Consider the following 20,063-nt stretch of genomic DNA (forward strand, 5'->3'; position numbering starts at 1 on the left):
TCGGGGGCAACTTTAGGGGTGCGCGGTATACGCGGGAGCGCGCTATACCGCGATAAATACGGTAATTCATTCTAATGAAATGCTCTTCTCCATTAAACTGAGTTTCTGTTTTAGTTCTCCCCTCTATCCACTTAAAATCGAATTAGTTAATTGAGAAACAATTTTACTCTAATTTGGGTACCTGAAAAAAGAATTACATACAAAATTATGTCATTATGGAGTTTGGCTACAACCACTAGCCCTGGCCTCATGTGCTAAATTGTCCGTAGGAGTTCACTGGTACAGGTGATGGTGGTGAGCAGCAGAACTGAAACACTTCTGTTATAACAGTAGGAGTGAGACTCAAAGGAAGGCACAGACCCAGCTGGAAACTTTAGTAGCTGTATTAACCAAGACGTAGCCGGCAGCCAACTTAACCCACCAGACCCACCAGTAACTTACTGGTTAGAACGTTATGTGTATATACTTATAATGTTTGTGTAGACTGACCATTTAGGTTAAAATACCCCAGTAGGAAACATCTCATTATGTTCAGCACATTCATTGGTTTTAAAGAGCTCATATGAGACATCAGACATTTACATAATTTTTTTATTAAGATTTCATATTAATCAATGTAACAGCAATTTTGACAATAAATATTAATAACTTACTTTTGTTTGATAATAAAGTCCTCGATCCACAAGATAAATTATCATATTCAAACGTCTCAGCATTTGATACTTATAAATATTTCTATATCCCATGACTTCAGGTAAGAAGACAGAGTCTCAGCCATTAGAACACTGAAAGCAGACGATCACGTCACTAGTGGTGGACAAAACTCTGCCCGGATCAGAGTCACCTTCGTCTGAGATGAGTTGTGGGTGAGACGAGTTCAAAAAAGAACTATAAATTCCTGTTTTCTTCCCAAATCCCAGTATAAAGTCAGAGGTGTGCGGGTTCCAGACTGATGCACACAGCCCCATGGATGGGGAGGAGGTCCTGCAATGTGAGTGGCTGGGTTTGTTCATCGTTTGAAGTGTAAAGGGGTTTTCATGCGGGGTCCATGCTGCTCAGTCCTAATCTGAAGACCTCACGTTTCCACCGGACTAGGGACCATGCTGTTTGGGGTATCTGGAAGTTGGGAAGACAAGGAGGTAACATCACTCCCAGAAGAGTTACCGAGGGAACCTGATTCGGAAAATGATACCTGCAAAAAGAGGTAGAACGTCACTGAGAGATGCAAAGTCAACCGTCAGGGGAACAGATAATAATCAGAACCCTAAAGAGATAAAATGGAAACACTTTGGCTCCATGTACAAGTGGGCTGTCTGGCATGTCATTGCGCGCATTTTAAAATACATTGCATTAAGGTAGACCAGTGATTTGAATGAGATGCCAATGCACCACAGCAGATCAGAAAAAGCACCTGCACTATATTTTCCAAAACGGTCCACCACCGCAAATGGTAATGAGTTACCAAGCCTTACGGTGCTCTGCAATGCATATGCATTGTAGGAATTGCAATGGGGTGCCATTCAAAATGGCAACAAAAAACGGCTACATATAGGTGTGTAGCCAGATTACAGAACCTGTTTATATAGAAGTCAGTTATGAAAATGAGTACACCTTTTTTTATTGTCTGTCAAGGTTCTCATCTACAGTATCTAGGTCAATGTACAGTATATCTTGTAGTAATTAGTCACATTCAACTGGACTTGTTCTGTAATGTTAAAGACGTTTCATAGCTTACCAAGACACTTCTTAAAAGGGGTTGTAAACCTTCCTGTTTTTTCACCTTAATGCACAATGGATTTGCCTTTAGTAAATAACCCCCATAGTAGCATTTATATACCCCATTGTTGGTGTCAGGAAGCCTGCATAGCTATTAAAGGGGTTGTAAAGGTTTGTCTTTTATTTTCTAAATAGGTTCCTTTAAGCTAGTGCATTGTTGGTTCACTTACCTTTTCTTTCAATTTCCCTTCTAATTTTTTTTTTCTTTGTTTGAATTTCTCACTTCCTATTTCTCCTCAGTAAGCTTTCCACCATCATCCCAGCGGTGGAAAGTCATTTAGAACAGCTTACTGTACACCTTACTGAGGAGGAACAGGAAGTGAGAAATTCAGACAAAGAAAACAAAGAAAAAAACATTTATAAGGGTAATTGAAGGAAAAGGTAAGTGAACCAACAATGCACTAGCTTAAAGGAACCTATTTAGAAAATAAAAAACAAACCTTTACAACCCCTTTAAGCTGGCCATAGACATTTGTAGCCAGATTCAGGTAGAGTTACGCCGGCGTATCAGTAGATACGCTGTCTAACTCTGAATCTGCGCCATCGTATATTTAAGTGTATTCTCAAATTGAGATACACTTAAATCTAGCTAAGATACGACCGCCGGCGCCGTCGTATCTTAGCTGTCTATTTCTGCCGGCCGCTAGGGGCGTGTACGCTGATTTACGCCTAGAATGCGTAAATCAGCAAGAGACGCCTATTCACGAACGTACGCTTGCCCGTAAAGATACACTGTTTACGTAAGGCGTTTTCAGGCCTAAAGATATTCCACCAAAAAGATGGCGCAGCCAATGTTAAGTAGGCACGTCGGAACCGCGTCGAATTTTTTAATTTTTACGTCGTTTGCGTAAGTCGTCCGTGAATGGGGCTGGGCGTAATTTACGTTCACATCGAAACCAATAAGTCTTTGCAGCGTAATTTGGAGCATGCGCACTGGGATCCGTCCACGGATGGCGCATGCGCCGTTCGTTCAAAACGTCATTTACGTGGGGTCATGCTTTATTTACATAAAACACGCCCACCTCTTCACAATGTGAATTAGGCGCGCTTACGCCGGCACATTTACGATACGCCGCCGTAACTTAGGACGCAAGTGCTTTGTGAATACAGCACTTGCCCCTCTAACTTACGGCGGCGTAGCGTATATGAGATACGCTACGCCTGCCTAACGTTAGGCACGTGTACCTGAATCCAGCTATTAGTCTTTTACTGTTCAACCAAAACATTTCTCCATCCACACAAATGAGGTGGATGGAGGAATTTTCTTCCTGCCGGGAAATCACTGCATTCTGACACTGTCACATGCTGCTGTCAGAATACCCTGATCAGTGACTGCAGCTGATTGACCGCAGCCGCTGATCATAGAAAATTTTCCAATATTGACCTTCAACAGAAGTCAGGCAAATGATTGACTTCTGTTTAGCAGAGATGGCCAAACACTGATTAAAATTCGGTTGATCCCTGCTGAACCAAACCAATTTTGATCAGTGTATGGCCACTTGGCCAGCTTTAGTTCCACGATTGCAGACTTCCTGACACCAAGAATGGGGTTATATAACTAGAACAGGCTGGCGCCATCGTACCTCCCATCCTGCTCTTGGACAATCAACATTCCATGGTTATTGGATTTAGGCATCCTAAATTGTGAATATAAATGCTGAGGTATCTTCCTGACAATCTAGGAACTGAAGAAGTGCCTTGATAAGCTACAAAACGTCTTCAACGTTACAGAACATGTCCAGCTGAATGCGACTAACTAGTACTAGCTATATGATTTCCTTGCATTCCACCTGTGGGAGACTAGCCATGGACTGACAAGCTAAATTAGGTAAAGCAATGAAATGATCAATGAAAATTAAGAAAAAAAATCATAATTTCTAAATCAATTAGTAATTGGTAATACAAAACAAGCAAACTTGCCAAACTGGAGAAACCCCACAGAACATATGACAGAAGAGAGGCTGTAATACAGATAATTACGTTCTCTACTGTCATCCCACCATACTAACCACGTTAGCTTCTTGTTCTCAGACCGCATGTACATTTATATTTATATTTATACATAAATACAAAGTTCAATAATCTACAGCAAAAACTTTTGTGAACAAAATCATCAAGCATGCATTTATAAACAGAACAAATGAATCTATGAGCTGTAAAATAGTAAAAGTTCATCAGAAAAGTGATTTGCTCTTCCACCCTTCATAAATAGCTTTGTAACTGAAGAGCTTAAAAATAAATAAAAAAAGAGAGAGACCACCCCCTCAATACCCAAACTTTACACCCCCCTTTTTATGTATTTTCCCCCCCTATTTTTAATCCTCATGCCGCTAGCATTAGTAAATAGATAGTAAAGTGCGGTATATCATATTTACTTGTTTTAAACTTTTTTTTACATTTCTTCAGTTACTTCCTGATTACTAGGCCTAAGCAAATGATGTAATGAATCCCAGCAGTCTTTAGGAGTGGAGGGAGGGTTCTCAGCCCAGCGTATACCTGAGCTAAGGGCAGATGGATTCCAGGAAGTAAATGGTACATGAATCATCTGCCCATACTCAAGATGGCCACTGCCAGAAATGCAAGAGATTGCGGCAGCGGAGGTTTCTAGTCTCCCCTCAGAGCAAAATTTGCGGGAAGAGTTCCCATTGGCTCCTTGACCTCTGAAATCAGGTCAAGCTGTAGTTAGGCAGTGTTTGGGGTTGCTAGTTTACTATTGGGTAACTAATGAAGTTTATATATCGGAGGTTTGTGTCTATCGCCTCAGTCAGTAGCGGTTGGTCTGTCTTTTAGCAAACTTTTACTAAACAACATTGTCATTTTGCATGTCGTTTTTATAGATAATTTTACACTGGAGGAACGGGTCCCACTCGGGAGGCCTTTGTACCACCCTAGTGGGACCTTTTATATATTAAACTGTGTATGTATTCATTAATAAAGTTTCTGTTATCATTCCATTTGACCCTGTTGTTGATTCTCCCTCAAAGACATTATTTGGGACTTCTGTCTCATCCTTCTCTCGTTTACTATTCGGTAACCCCCTCAAGTCTGGAAATGTGCGGGAAGCATTCCCATTGGCCCTTGGCTGTCCTAAGTTGGTAAGGTGACCACTGTATCTGGGCCGCTAAGGGGTTTTCTGTGGATAATTTCTAAATAAAAAGGGGGATTTAGAGCCCTAGAGGCTCAATAGCCTCAGTAGCATCAGTTGTGGTGTTCCCTCCCACCCTCCCTTTGTTGCGGTTTTCCCTTTATTATGTGGCTGGTGTCACCTTTTAAAGGGGACAGTTTTTGTACATGAAGTTAAACAAGTTATATATGTTTAAGTGGGGAGTTTCCCCTTTATTTTGATTATAAATGAATGAATGAATAACTTATATAGCGCGGCGCATGTGAACTGAATCGCCTCTGGGCCAGCTTGAGCCGTAGTGGCTGAGCTGTTTTACGTGTTATTAAAGTTGAACTTTTAAATATTTATTTATTAAAACCAATAATAAAGGTCGCGGCCAAATATTTTCCAACAAAAGTAGTAGTGTTTTTTATTGTGTACAAATCTGCTGACTGCTATCCCAATCTAGGGGGGAGTAAAATAAAGACTGCAGACAGGGATGGATGGGTGAGTTTGCTTTGAATAATAAAATGAATAAAATAGCATTGGTTTGTGGTGTTCAGATGCAGTGCAGTTCCACTTTGATATTTTAAATAAAATAAAAAAATGGCTAAGTATTCAATAGTCACAAGTCTCAAGGTTAGGCCCCATTCACACCTGAGCAAAGTGTTTTTAGGCAGAAAGTCATGCAATTTTACCGCGTTTTGCTGCAGTTGTGCAGCGATTTTGACACATTATTTTCCACGATTTTGTACAGGTCAAAAGGTCACCAATGTAAAAATCAAAAATAGCCTGTAATCTGCCTAAAAAAAAGTTCCAAAACTTGTTGAGCTTCAGGCTTTTTGGAGATTCTGGGGCAGATTCACAAAGATCGTCGTAACTTACTTTTTTTGGTTTGAATCCTCAACGAATTTGCGCCGTAAGTTACGGCGGCGTAGTGTATCTCTCGCGGCGTAATGGCGCCTAATTCAAATCGGCGAGTAGGGGGGCGTGTTTCATTTAAATGAAACGCGTCCCTGCGCCAAATGAACTGCGCATGCGCCGTCCCTAAATTTCCCACCGTGCATTGCGCTAAATGACGTCGCAAGGACGTCATTTTTTTTAACATAGACGTGAATTACGTCCATCCCGATTCACGGACGACTTACGCAAAAAAAAAAAAATTCAAAATAAATGCGGGAACGACGGCCATACTTAACATGGCAAGTCTAACTATACGCCGCAAAACACCAGCTTTAACTATACGCCGGAAAAAGCCGACTAGAGACGACGTAAGAGATTGCGACGGCCGCACGTACGTTCGTGGATCGTCGGGAATAGCTAATTTGCATACTCGACGCGGAAAACGACGAGAACTTCACCCAGCGGACGCCGAAGTATTGCATCTAAGATCCGAAGGCGTACAAAGCCATACGCCTGTCGGATCTAACCCAGATCCCGTCGTATCTTGGTTTGAGGATTCAAACCAAAGATACGACGCGGGAAATTTGAAAGTACGCCGGCGTATCAGTAGATACGCCGGCGTACTCGCTCTGTGGATCTGCCCCTCTGGCTTTAGGCGTTTTTGGGTGGCGATGTGAACCATCTCCATAGAGAATAATTGATTTTTTCCCCTCCAGCATTTTGTAGCTTCAGCCTTCACGCTACAAAAACGCTCAGGTGTGAATGGGGCCTTATAGTTGGGGTTGCCGTGACCAGGTCAAGAAGTTCATTATTGCATATAAATAAATTGTGCAGCTTATGTTATAACTTTATGTTATTATTGTGTAAAAATAAAAAGACCCAATACTTCTATACCGGGCAGTTAAAGTGGAACTCCAGGAAAACAGCTAAATACAGTGTTGAAATACATATAGATTTACTGTTTTACCTTCCTGCATTACTGCTACTCACTGCACAGAGGTGATAATGCTGATTTAGTGTGAAATAAGAAGGCTGGGGGCTGAGCGGTGACACAAGAAAGCTGAATTGTTTATTTAGGACTACATGTGTCACCTGTCTGGCTATGCAGTTGATAATGTTAATCTATATAACCCTTTGTCGGTTAAAGTATATAAATATATAGGTATTTTGATGTTTCTCTTTTGTTTTAAACAACTTCAACTATAAAAAGCAGAGAGCAGTGCTCTGAAAAGAGGACAAAGGAGCGAAAGTAGTAAAATTAGTCAGAAGAGTTAAAAGGCAATAAAGTGAGACAGACAGAAAACACAATAAATGTGTTATATAAGGAAATGTGGAGAACAAACAAATGATAAAAGGACATGAAAGTGAATGGTCAGCCAGTATAAACAGGGTACATTTTTCTATGGATATTTATGTTTTTCTTGTACACAGCAGAAATGATGTATTTATGACTAGTTAGACTTGCTCTGATATGAGAGGAGGTGTGTATGCACCATGTAAACCTCCATGTTTACACATTCTTCCTTCAAAGGCTGACAGTAACTGGCTTCTACTGGTTTGGTTTATTACTGATCGGGTCAGTTATCATGTACTACAAAAATAAGCTCTGGATTTACACTCCACTAACTACTTCATTATACATAACTTTACAACAAAGATATTCTTCAGAAGGATTAATTTGTAATCATCACCACTTAAACAGAATCATTGATTAGTCTCCATATGTTCGTCGTGCTCTTCTCCAAGATTTCTCCAGAGCCTTTCCCATCCTCTGGAACTCGCTACCTCAACCTGCCAGGCTTTCCACTACTCTTGGGCAATCCCTGAAAACTCATCTCTTCAGGAAAGCCTATCACGTCTCCAACTAATTTTTTACCACTTTCATCAGCTCATTTCCCACAGTTGCAACCTTTTGTACCACCTGCCCTACCTTTATTAGATTGTAAGCTCTTCTGACTGAGCAGGGCCCTCTTAATCCTCTTGCATTTTATTGTATTATTACTGTATTGTCTCCCTTTTATATTGTAAAGTGCTGCGTTAACTGTTGGCGCTATATAAATCCTTTATAATACTAATAATAATAATAATAATTATTATTAGTATTATAAAGGATTTTTATAGATGACTGTTTGTAGTGCTATATGACTGATATAGATGGCCGTATTTTTTTATGTATGCATTAGGCAGAATCAAACTGAAAATTGCAGCATGCACACTCCTGTCTGATAGGAACTCCACATTATTCCACTGGAAGATGTTAGATAGAAGGTCCTGATCCCATCAGGTGTGCCACATATTTTAGAAGAGGATTCTCTTATCTGACAGGATCACTGGCAATAAAGCTCTCCTATGTGAGCCCTGCGGTCAGGTATCGACAGACGTGAGATGATCAGTTCAGGTGGTGATCTTATGTCTTTGAGCTCCTGCAAACACCTCTGGCGCATCACTTTACGGGGGAACGATTGATCAGAGAAATTAGAAAAACAGTTTCAAATGCAATTTGCTTTTTACCTTGATAAGCTGGCATCTGCCACTTGCCCGCTTTCCTACTTCTACCTCTGTGTACCTTTACGCTCAGTAGAGCCATAGATATATGTTCATGTCGTACTCTGCAGCACATTGAATATTCTAGGATTGTGTCTGCATGTCCTATTGAGAATATTGCCTCAGAAAAGGCCAAAACTCAACAACTTTTATGGCCTAGAAAAGGCCAAAACTCAGCAATATACACAGCTGTGGCCAAATGTTTTGACACAAATATTAACTTTCACAAAGTCTGCTGCCTCAGTTTTTATGATGGCAATTTACATATACTCAAAAATGTTATGAAGAGTGATCAGATGAATTGCAATTAATTGCAAAGTCCCCCTTTGCCATGAAAACATTTCCACTGCATTTGTGAAGAAGGCTTCAGGGCGCCCAAGAAAGTCCAGCAAGCGCCAGGACCATCTCCTACAGTTGATTCAGCTACAGGATCGGGCACCACCAGTGCAGAGCTTGCACAGAATTGGCAGGTGTGAGTTCATCTGCATGCACAGTGAGGAGAAGACATTTCTCCTCACATTAATCTCAGTGCCTGACCTTACAGATGCGCTTCTGAAAGAATGGTCAAACATTCCCATAGACACACTCCTAAACCTTGTGGACAGCCTTCCCAGAAGAGTTGAAGCTGTTATAGTTGCAAAGGGTGGCCAACTCAGTATTGAACCCTACGGACTAAGACTGGGATGCCATTAAAGTTAATTTGCGTGTAAAGCAATATAGTGTATATCCTCCCTGGAAGGGGGAGGGTGGAAGGTCTCAGACACGCAACATAAAGCACACTGAAAAACAAGGCCAGTAACATCACATCACTGACAGAGAAAACTCAAGGCTGCTCCCCTGGCGGCTGAACATACAACCCAGGGTAACATTGAACTCTTTCTCTAAAAATAACTGAAGTTGACCAAGCACATACTGTACTGCCACTTTGCCCCAAGACAGGGTTGCAGTTAACCAATCCATGTATTTCAGTACACTGCTTTCCTAAAGGGACTGTGGCAGCTACTAATGCCAATGTGTGTCTACAAGGTTTAGATTCTAGAGCTGTCATCCAGATGATCTGGATTCGCTATGTAGTGGGTTACTGACCTGGATTAAGCGTGCTGGCTGTGAAATCTGACAGGTTTACACTCCACCCTGCATGCCTGTCTCATGCTCAATGACTCACTATGGAGTTAAAGGGTTTGTAAAGGAAATTTTTAAATAACAAACATGTCATACTTACCTCCACTGTGCAGTTCGTTTTGCAAAGAGTGCCCCCGATCCATGTCTTCTGGGGTCCCTCGGCGGCTGTCTCGGTCCTCCCCGCAATTAGTCACCACAGTCATGCGAGAGCTCGCATGGTGGTCACTAATTGTGGGCGCGCTCCCGTGATACAGCGAGCGGCCATAGCTGCTCACAGTATCACTCGGCCCCGCCCCTCGGCGCGTCACTGAATGTGATTGACAGCAGCGCCAGCCAATGACTGCGCTGCTCTCAATCCATCCACGCTAGCCAGGCTGAGCGGCGAAGAGAATATCAGGACCGCGCGGGACTTTCGAGGGGTCAGGTAAGAATAACGGGGCTCAGGGGGGGGCGGCAACATCAGATGTTTTTTCACCTTATAGCATATATTGCATTAAGGTGAAAAAACATTTTCCTTTACAACTCCTTTAAGCCAAGACCAACAGAACTGCCCTGGAGCCTGCCCCCGTATTTTTATCCTCAGAGGTTTCACTTTTACTTTCAACGTTACGGTTTCTACTGAATGTTACGCATCTTATGCTGCCTACACACGATCGGTTTTCCTGTCAGAAAAACCTTGGATGGTTTTTCAGACAAGAATGCAGTGACATACAACATGTACGACGAGCCGAGATCAATGAAGTTCAATAGGCAGTTCGGCTTTTCTGATTCATTCTGAGCATGCGTATTTTTTTGTGTGTCGGAATTCCATATAGACGAACGTTAGAGAACCTGCTCTCAAACTTTTGCTGATGGAAATTCCGACAGAAAAAGTCAGATGGAGCATACACACGGTCAGAATTCCCATCCAAAAACTCATATCTGACTTTTTCAGACCGGGAAAACCAATCATTACGCATCTTGTGTATGATGTTTTTTTTTATTTTTACAAATCAATACATTTTCATTTTAGTGACTTGCCATCATACACTCACATATATCTAAGCCCCATAGATAAAGCCCTGTGTGAAAGACATTGTGCCTATATTTCTCTATCACATGTTTTATCCTTACCAGCTGCTGAAATGCAGGTTGATCCAAGTCACTCTGCAATGCAAAATCACTGAGCGCTTTCCAGGGAGGTTGATAGGTCTGTACCTCTACTGCATTTCCCTGCATGGCACTGTCATGGCGGATGGGACTTCCTGCTACAAGTGGCGTTCCTGTTAACCCTTGAAGACTCTGAAAAGACAGGAAGAATGTAAGAAATAGACAAAAGACAAAAACTATTTTACATGTATGGCGAGCAAGTAAACAATTCCTTAAAGTGGAGGTTCACCTAAAAACCTTTTTTTTAAACATTAGATTGAGGCTCGTTTTGTCAAGGGGAATCGGGTGTTTTTTTTACAATCAAAGCCGTACTTACCGTTTTAGAGATACATCTTCTCCGCCGCTTTCGGGTATGGGCTGCGGGACTGGGTGTTCCTATTTGATTGACAGTCTTCTGACAGGCTTCCGACGGTCGCATACATCGCGTCAAGATTTTCCGAAAGTAGCCAAACGTCGGTGCGCAGGCGCCGTATAGAGCCGCACCGACGTTCGGCTTCTTTCGGCTACTCGTGACGCGATGTATGCGACCGTCGGAAGACTGTCAATCAAATAGGAACGCCCAGTCCCGAAGACCATACCCGGAAGCGGCGCAGAAGATCGCTCTCTAAAACAGTAAGTTTTAACAATTGTTCTCTATGTGCCCTGTTCAAACCACAATGTTGATGTAACATCAGCATAGCTCCCAACTGTCCCCGATTTTTGAGGGACTGTCCCTAATTTGGAACAATGACCCTCTGTCCCTCTTTCCTCCTCATTTGTCCCTCATTTTAATCTGATCTATATAGTTGTAAATAAAATGTACGATTTATCTTTCAAAAAGTGTTTTCCAGTGCTAAACCTTTCATCCAATTTCTAAATTGCTGCATTTGTATATTTCAAAAAGCTAGTATAAAAGAATAACAGTGGTAAAAAGCACTTGTGTTTTTTTTGTATAATTCTCCTTTAAAGAGGTGTGGCAGGGAGTGTGTCCTATGCCAACATACTTTTGCTGATTGGTGTTCCTTGTTCCTATCCCCAAAAGTTGGGAGATATGCATCCGTTTTTTTCTGCGCAGAAAACTACATACACATTGCAAATCCACATGTGATACCAGTGTTGTGATGTGAACAGGGAACATATAGAACAATTGTTTTCCTTGTGTGCTAGCAGAGACAGGTGTAGAATAAATCATGGTGTGAACAAGGCCTAAGCCTAATGCCACGACCGTTTTTCATGATGAGAAAAATTTCATTTTTTTAATTGGGCATGAAAAACGGTCCTGTGTAGGCTCCAGAGCATTTTTCTCGACGAGAAAAATGTCCGTTAAAAATTTAGAGCCTGCTCTATTTTTTCTCGTAGTTTGTCACGTTGTTGTTTTTCACGTTGTGAAAAATAATCGTGTGTACGCTTTAACGAGGGGGAAAAAAACGTGCATGCTCAGAAGCAAGTTATGAGATGGGAAATTAGCATAAGCAGCCCAAAGGGTGGCGCTATTCGAATGGAACTTCCCCTTTCTAGTGCCGTCATACGTGTTGTACGTCACCACGCTTTGCTCAAAGCATTTTTTTTCACGATCGTGTGTATGCAAGGCAAGCTTGAGAGGAATCACGTCGAGAAAAACTTTGTTTTTTTCCATGACATGAATAACGGTCGTGTGTATGCGGCATCAAGCCTCATACACACAATCCGACTGTTGGCCAACCGAGTGTCTGATTTTTGTCCAAAGGGCGTGTGCCAGGATCTTGTCTTCCTTACTAACGGTACACAATTGTCGGCCAACAAACATGAACGTAGTGAAGTACTACGAGGAATTTCAGCTCTTGCGCGCCACCCTTTTGGCCCCTTCTGCTAATTTCGTGTTTAGTGAGCATTAATTCTGATGATACCAAAATCAGACAACAGACTGCCATCCAACATTTGTTGGCCAAAAGTTGGACAACAGTTGTCAGAAGGAACGTACTAACGGTCAGATTTTAGGACAACAATCTGTCAACAGACAGTCCCCTGCAAACAATCAGATCATGTGTACGTGGCTTAAGTCTATCTATACATTATTAAATTTTCTTATTCAATGTTCTTTATATTTACCTTCAACTATGTAGTGCAAGGGCCTACCTGATTGCATACACATTAAAAGTGTTTAGATTTGACCTCATATTATATGGTTTTGGTAAATCTAAAGGAAAATTGAATAAGAAAATTGTATAATGTATGACCAGCCTTACTGTACAGGGGTTTGCAAGGTGCAGATTCCAAGTCAAATTATACTGCTTGCATTAACAAAAAAAAATATTTTAATGATGTATTAATGAATGGCTCTGTATTCATTAATACATCATTAAAATATTAATTTGTGCCTTTTATATCTGCCTGGATTTCAGCTTTAAATTACAGTGAAAATGAATGATTGTAGAATGTGTGACAAGCATTATAGGCCAAACCCAGACATATGCCACTCTGTTGCTGTATGAAAGAGTTAATCAGCAATATTACTGAGCATTGCAATGATTGTGAGCATCCCATTTCTTGATCAATGAGTTTGGAGAAATCCCAAATCACAATCGCAGCATAAAAATATCCCTGACACTTCATATACAGCATGAATCTTGTCCGACTATTGACCATAACCATATTTTACCGTTTTGTCGCTGATTTGTTGCTGCTGCTGTAGCTGTTTCATGAAGATGGATCTCTTCTTGTCTTTACAGCGTTTGTTCTGAAACCAGACCCGGATCACCCTCGGGCTGAGCCCAGTCATTTCTACAAGCTGCTCCTTCATCAAGGCGTCCGGTCGAGGGTTGGCTGCGTAGCACGTTCGTAGTGTGTGTAACTGCTTTTCATTCAGAACAGTCCGTACTCTCGTTGTCTTTTCGGTCTGCTTATGGATATGAGACCTATGTGAAGAGGATCTGCCATTTTCTGGAACACAAAGAATGGACAGTGAATTGAGGATTTTCTTATAGAACTGATCCATTACATGTATAAGGAGAAAATGGGAATGTAGTAGGCTTAATTAACTAAAGGAGTAGAGATTGTTAACAAAACAAAGTAAGACCCCATTCATACCAGATGCTTTGGGCTGCACTAGCCAGGCTTATCCAATAGACGTGCAATTCGTTTCAGTCAAAACATAAATTTGTACACAGTTTTGGTTATTCGGAGATTCGGATATATCAGACTCTCCGAATGAAATAGTAACGAATTTAGTTGAATTTGTATAATTTTGTTTGGTATATTTGTTTTCTAACAAATTAAACGTTTTTGTAACGATTCGAATTCCGATCGGTTGAAAAATGATAGACCGATTAAAATTCTGTGTGAATAGCTGGTTGGTAAGAAGCGAACCAGAAAGCTGGCCACTGCGTCCTTAACAACCGATGATATAACAGCTGTCGGTGGGCTTCCCCGCTGAGAGCTGAAATGTAAACAAAAGAATGCAGGCAATAGAAAAAAAACAGGGTGGGGTACCCCCTGATGTAAATCCATCATCAAACATGATGCTTGTCACATCGCCGGACCCGGAAAAAAAACCCTCCAGTCTCATCGAGGGCTCCTGACATCTGCCTGCTCCTCCGTCTGACATTCTTAAATAACTAAGTGGCGGAGTCGTCCAGTGATGTCAACTGGTGGCCCCAACCCCTTGTGATGTCAATAACCCAGTATGCCTCGGTCGATGACATCGCAAGGAGGTGGGGCCACCTGGTGAGGTCATCGGTAGTCCCGCCCTTAGCTATTTAAGAAATGTCCAACGGAGGAGCTGACAGTACTATGTACTCCATACTCATTCAGATTGGGGCAGGATCTGGGGCCCCCCAGATTCCGAAAAGCCCTCCGGCCACAGACCCCAGCAACCACCGCCCAAGGTTGTGAGGAAGAGGCCCTTGTCCCCATCCACGAGTCATTGGTTGTTAAGGATGCGGCGGCCAGCCTCCCAAGCCCACTCCTTAACAACCAGCAATTCTTCATACAGAATTGGAAGTCGATCATTTTTCGACTGATCCGAATTCGAATCATTCCAAAAATGTGGAATTCGTTCGAAAATCAATAAACAAAACTAAATTTAGGTAAACAAAGCTAAACGTATTCTGAAAATGAATCGACTAAACAAAATTAGTAATATAACAAATCTATCCAAAACAAAGCAAAACAAATGTTTCCGTTCTGCACATGTCTATTGCCCAACCCTGTCCCATTGCATAGATAAGGGAAATGGCCCTGTTCTCTATCATGGCCAGTTCACACCACCGCATCCCACGAACTGTGACTTTGTAATATTTCGATAAAGATCTAATTGAAAACTAAAAGGTTACAGTGTGGCACAGCAGCACGGGTCTTTATGCCCAGGAGGACTTATCACATGACCACTGGTTACATTTGGCTGTCGCTATGTCTATGACAGCTTGGTCACTGTGCTGAAAGCACGCCACAGTGAGTGTGCTCTCAATACCAAAACCCCAGCCATCCATGGACGCATGTGGGAATTAAAGAAAATGCATTATGTGGACAGCAAGAGGTTAATATTCTCTTTGCTAAGTGAGCCTTTAGTCCTGTAGTAAATCAATCCCACTGTGTTTTACACATCTGTCAAAATAAAAGTGTATGGTACTCAAGTTATATTATACAGTATGTCAATACACCTTTACTGACCAATAATTACAACGTAATACATCCTGTATAATAATACCAATAACATGCATGCAAGCTGCAATAAGTTCTTTAGAGGAAAAATATATTTTCACCAAATACTTGCTCATTATTTTAAAAAAATTCTGATCGTGATAGTTTCACATTATTGCTCACTTGCTGTTCAATATTTCCACGAAGATTCCTAATATTAATATTTGTGAAGTCTCCATTTAATGACAACATGCACCAAGAGCAGGGCTGTATCCTGGCCTAGGCCAACAAGGCCCAGGCCTGGGGCAGCACAGAAAGAGTCCCCGCCGGCTTGCGCTACACTGTTAGTGTAGCGCCAGTCTTATGGGGCATACAGGACAGAGAGGCAAATTAGTCTAGTGCCCCCATAAAGCAGCCGCACTGCTTCCGGACAGCATTCCGCAACTGTGGGGGGTGGTGGAGCTTCTAATTTTGACTGTCCTATTATCCTGAACCACAAACCTTCCTCACTGTGCTATGTATTTTCTGCTGCACCATTGGCAAGGTTATATCTTCTTAGTCCTCTCCATAAAATTTGCAGAATTTTGTGCCTAAAGTAGAACTATAGGCAACACTTTTTTTTTTAGGGAAGGGCGGGTCTTAAACAGCAAGGGATGTGGCCTTGACAAGAAGGGGTAGGTCATATTTAAATTAGGGGGTGCACGAGTTTAGTCAGGCCTAGGGCAGCACAAAACCTAAATACACCACTGACCAAGAGTACAATGAGTCAGATGACAGGATAGCTTATACAGAAAGTGTGCATTACTCCCATTCAGTCTGGGCAGACCAAAACTATATAAGACAAACAGCAAAGCACACTCACACAACAAAAATACAGTCTGCATACTTAATGAGCCAATATGTTCACTATACACAGAAACTATTTCTAAGCATAAAATGTAGGTCATAGATGGATGGAAATTTGACCCATCCTTGTTAAACCAGTAAATTTTAGATCCATCAATGGATCTATTTTGTTTGAACTAGCTTGGCCAAAATGAGCTGTTTAAAAAGATAGGAAGCCTGGCCTTCAGCTTTAACAAATAATAAAAATTGCCAAAAGAGAAACACAGACAGTGGACATTTTTGTAATATTGTTGGTCTACCTATAAAGAGACCCCTTACATTGTTAATCAGTGTAGAAGAACCCCCTTATATTGTTGGTCAGTGTAGAAGAGACCCTTGACATTGTTGGTCAGTGTAGAAGAGACCCCTTATACTATTGGTCAGTGTAATAGAGACCCCTTATATTGATGATCAATGTAATAGAGACCCCTTACATTGTTGGTCAGTGTAGAAGTGACCCTTTATATTGTTGGTCAGCAAATAAGAGACCCCTTATATTGTTGGCCAGTGTAGAAGTGACCCCTTATACTGTTGGTCAGTGAAGAAGTGACCTTTATGGTAATGGTCGGTGTAGAAGAGACCTCTTATATTGTTGGACAGTGTTGAAGTGACCCCTTATATTGTTGGTCAGGGTAGAAGTGACGCTTTCTGTGTTGGTCAGTGTAGAAGCAACCCCTTAAATTGTTGGTCAGTGCAGAAGTGACCCCTTTATTGTTGGTCAGTGTAGAAGTGACCCCTTTATTGTTGGTCAGTGTAGAAGAGACCCCTTATATTGTGGGTCAGTGTAGAAGTGACCCTTATGGTGATGGTCGGTGTAGAAGTGATCCCTTATATTGTTGGCCAGTGTAGAAGTGACCCCTTATGTTGTTGGTCAGTTTAGAAGTGATGCTTATGATGATGGTCGGTGTAGAAGTGACCCCTTATATTGTTGGTTAGTGTAGAATTGCTCCTTACAGTGATGGTCGGTGTAGAAGCGACCCCTTATATTATTGGTCACTGTAGAACAGACCCCTTAAATTGATGGTCAGTGTAGGAGTGACCCCTTATATTGTTGATCAGTGTATAAGTGACCCTTACGGTGATGGTTAGTGTAGAAGTGACCCCTTATATAGTTGGTCAGTGTAGAAGTGACGCTTACAGTGGTGGTCAGTGTAGAAGAGATCCCTTATTTTGTTGGTCAATGTAGAAATTACCCCTTGGATGGTTGATCAGTTAGAAGTGGTGCTTACAGTGGTGGTTGGTGTAGAAGTGAGGCCTTATATTGTTGGTTAGTGTAGAAGTAACCCTTACGGTAATGGCCGGTGTAGAAGTGACCCCTTATATTGTTGGTCAGTGACGCTTACAGTGGTGGTCAGTGTAGAAGAGACCCCTTGTATTGTTGGTCAGTGTAGAAGTGACGCTTACAGTGGTGGTCATTGTAGAAGTGACCCCTTATGTTGTTGGTTAGTTAGAAGTGGTGCTTACAGTGGTGGTCAGTGTAGAAGTGCCTCTTACAGTGCTGGTCAGTTTAGAAGTGGTGCTTACAGTGGTGGTCAATGTAGAAGAGCCACTTACAGTGGTGGTCGGTGTAGAAGTGCCTCTTACAGTGCTGGTCAGTTTAGAAGTGGTGCTTACAGTGGTGGTCGATGTAGAAGAGCCACTTACAGTGGTGGTCGGTGTAGAAGTGCCTCTTACAGTGCTGGTCAGTTTAGAAGTGGTGCTTACAGTGGTGGTCGATGTAGAAGTGCCTCTTACAGTGGTGGTCGGTGTAGATTAGCAGTCAGTGTAGGCAGAAGATCCATCTGTCACAGCTCTTTTCTCAAGGAACTCCTAGCAAGCTCTCCAGGAACCCCAGGATTCCACAGAACCATGGTTGAGTAAAGCTGGTTTATAGGAAATATGTATGAAGTTAACAATGACTGTACATTTTGGGGGTAATCCACAAAAGGGATACGCCGGCGTATCTACTGATACGCCGTCGTATCCCTGTTTCTATCTATGGAACTGATCCACAGAATCAGTTTACCATAGATAGGCAGAAGATCCGACATGTGTAATTGAATTACACTGTCGGATCTTAAGGATGCAATTCTAGGCCGGCCGCTAGGTGGCGAGGCCATTGCGGCCGGCCTAGAATATGCAAATGAACACTTACGGCGATCCACGAACGTTCCGACGGGCCCGTCGCGCTAAATCTACGTTGTTTACGTCGAGTTACGCCGCGTAAAAATAGGGCTGAGTCCTATTTGACTAAGCCCTATTAAGTATGGCCGTCGTTCCCGCGTCGAAATTTTCAACTCTACGTCATTTGCGTAAGACGTTCGTGAATGGCGCTGGACGCCATTTACGTTAACGTCTAAGCAAATGACGTCGGAGCGACATCAGTTAGCGCAATGCACGTTGGGTAAGTCACCCGACGGAGCATGCGCAGTACGTCCGGCGCGGGAGCGCGCCTAATTTAAATGGGAATCGCCCATTTGTATTAGGAACGCCTTGCGCCGGACGGAGTTAAGTTACACCGCCGCAAATTTCAAGGTAAGTGCTTTGTGGATCAGCACCTAACTTGGGAGATTTGCGGCAGTGTAACTTAACTCTGAAAAGTTAAGTTGCGCTCGGCGGCTGTGGATCTGGCCCTTTGTTCTTTGTGAAGTGGAATGTGTGTAATTGAATGCGACTTGACAGTATTTTATAAAGTAATGCTCATCATGTTTAGCTTTTCATTTAAAATATTTCAACAATCAGCGACAACTGAATACAGGCCAACATCCGGGTGAAAAGTCTGATTACAGAGACTCATAAAATCTTAAGTAAAGGAAATCCACCTACTCCCACTGTTATGCAATACAGGTTTGAAAACGAAAGTAAATCTCATTGGTTGTCTCCTGCAATGTTAGTGCTTTTCTTCCCATCAGATTGTATCAGAATGCAGTGTGATCTGATTAAATGAAAACAATATCTTGGAAGACTTTGTAGCACTTTTCATTTTTGTACAAAATTATTGCCAACATATCATTTGATGTTTTGTTCTCTGTAATATGTATCTTCTTGAACAAGATCCACATGACCCTTTTTTTGTATACCAATATGGCTTTTTATTGCCATACTGGCAAACATCTCACTAATTTATTTTCAACTAATAAATCAAACTGTGTTGACCGTACTGCACACAATAAGAACAAGGGATGAAGAAAGAAAATATTCCACATTAAAAAAAACTGTAAGAAAAAATTCTTTGTAACAATTGGGAGAATTCAAACAAATCCCCAACAACACTTTTCTGACGCTGTGGCCCTTTAAAAACGGCCTGTGTCAGATTAAAACAATCCTTTACTGACACTTTGCAGGTGATTTGCTAAGTGGTACTATTACTGCACCAAATGCTAAAATAATTACCTCCAATTTGTGAATAATGAAAACAGAGGTAATAGAGACCAACTTTAAAGCGGGGTTCGAACCACAATTAGCATTTTTTAAATGTATGTTCTTTCATCATGCATTTTTATAATATAAATCCGGTCACTTACTATTTTACAATCCGCCGCCGATCCGCATAGATATTCAAAAAAGATAGTTTATAAAACTATCTCCACACCGTTGTCATTTTGCTTGTGGGCATTGTGAAGCCCACAAGCACTTACTTCCTGGAAGTCTTGGATGGGGAGTGATAATTGGGTAGCGCACTGCATCCTGGGAAATGATGACACACATTTCCCAGGAGCATTAGAGGGAGATGATGTCAGAATCCTAGGTGATTCGAAAGGCAGATTTCGTGGGACCACATAGCAACAGGCATTTTCAGATGAGTAAAAATGTTTATTTTTTCTTTTTTAGGTCTAATGAGCACAATAATGAAAACTTTAAGGTGGCGTACAGAGACTGGAAGAGTGCCGTCCCTGTATGCTGTGCAGCACAGCAGCATATTTGCTACTGCTACTCCCATCTCTTCCCTAGATGTCACTGGTTGTTAAGGACACCATCAACTTCAACACCAATGGGATCTTAGCAA

The 20,063-nt window shown here is 41.8% G+C and overlaps 1 protein-coding gene across 1 annotated transcript in view; it reads right to left on the reverse strand.

Moving 5' to 3' along the window:
* Positions 1-573: 573 nt before the first annotated feature.
* Positions 574-20,063, reverse strand: part of ISL2 (ISL LIM homeobox 2) — a 46,697-nt gene continuing 27,207 nt past the window's right edge. The window contains exons 4-6 of the mRNA XM_040343119.1: positions 13,215-13,495; positions 10,562-10,729; positions 574-1,192 (exon numbers count right to left, since the gene is read on the reverse strand). Of these exons, the coding sequence (XP_040199053.1) occupies positions 1,076-1,192; positions 10,562-10,729; positions 13,215-13,495 (566 nt within the window). The 3' untranslated portion in view covers positions 574-1,075. The remainder of the gene's footprint in view (positions 1,193-10,561; positions 10,730-13,214; positions 13,496-20,063) is intronic.

Source organism: Rana temporaria, chromosome 3 (genome assembly GCF_905171775.1).
Source record: "Rana temporaria chromosome 3, aRanTem1.1, whole genome shotgun sequence".
Taxonomy (NCBI): Eukaryota; Metazoa; Chordata; class Amphibia; order Anura; family Ranidae; genus Rana; species Rana temporaria.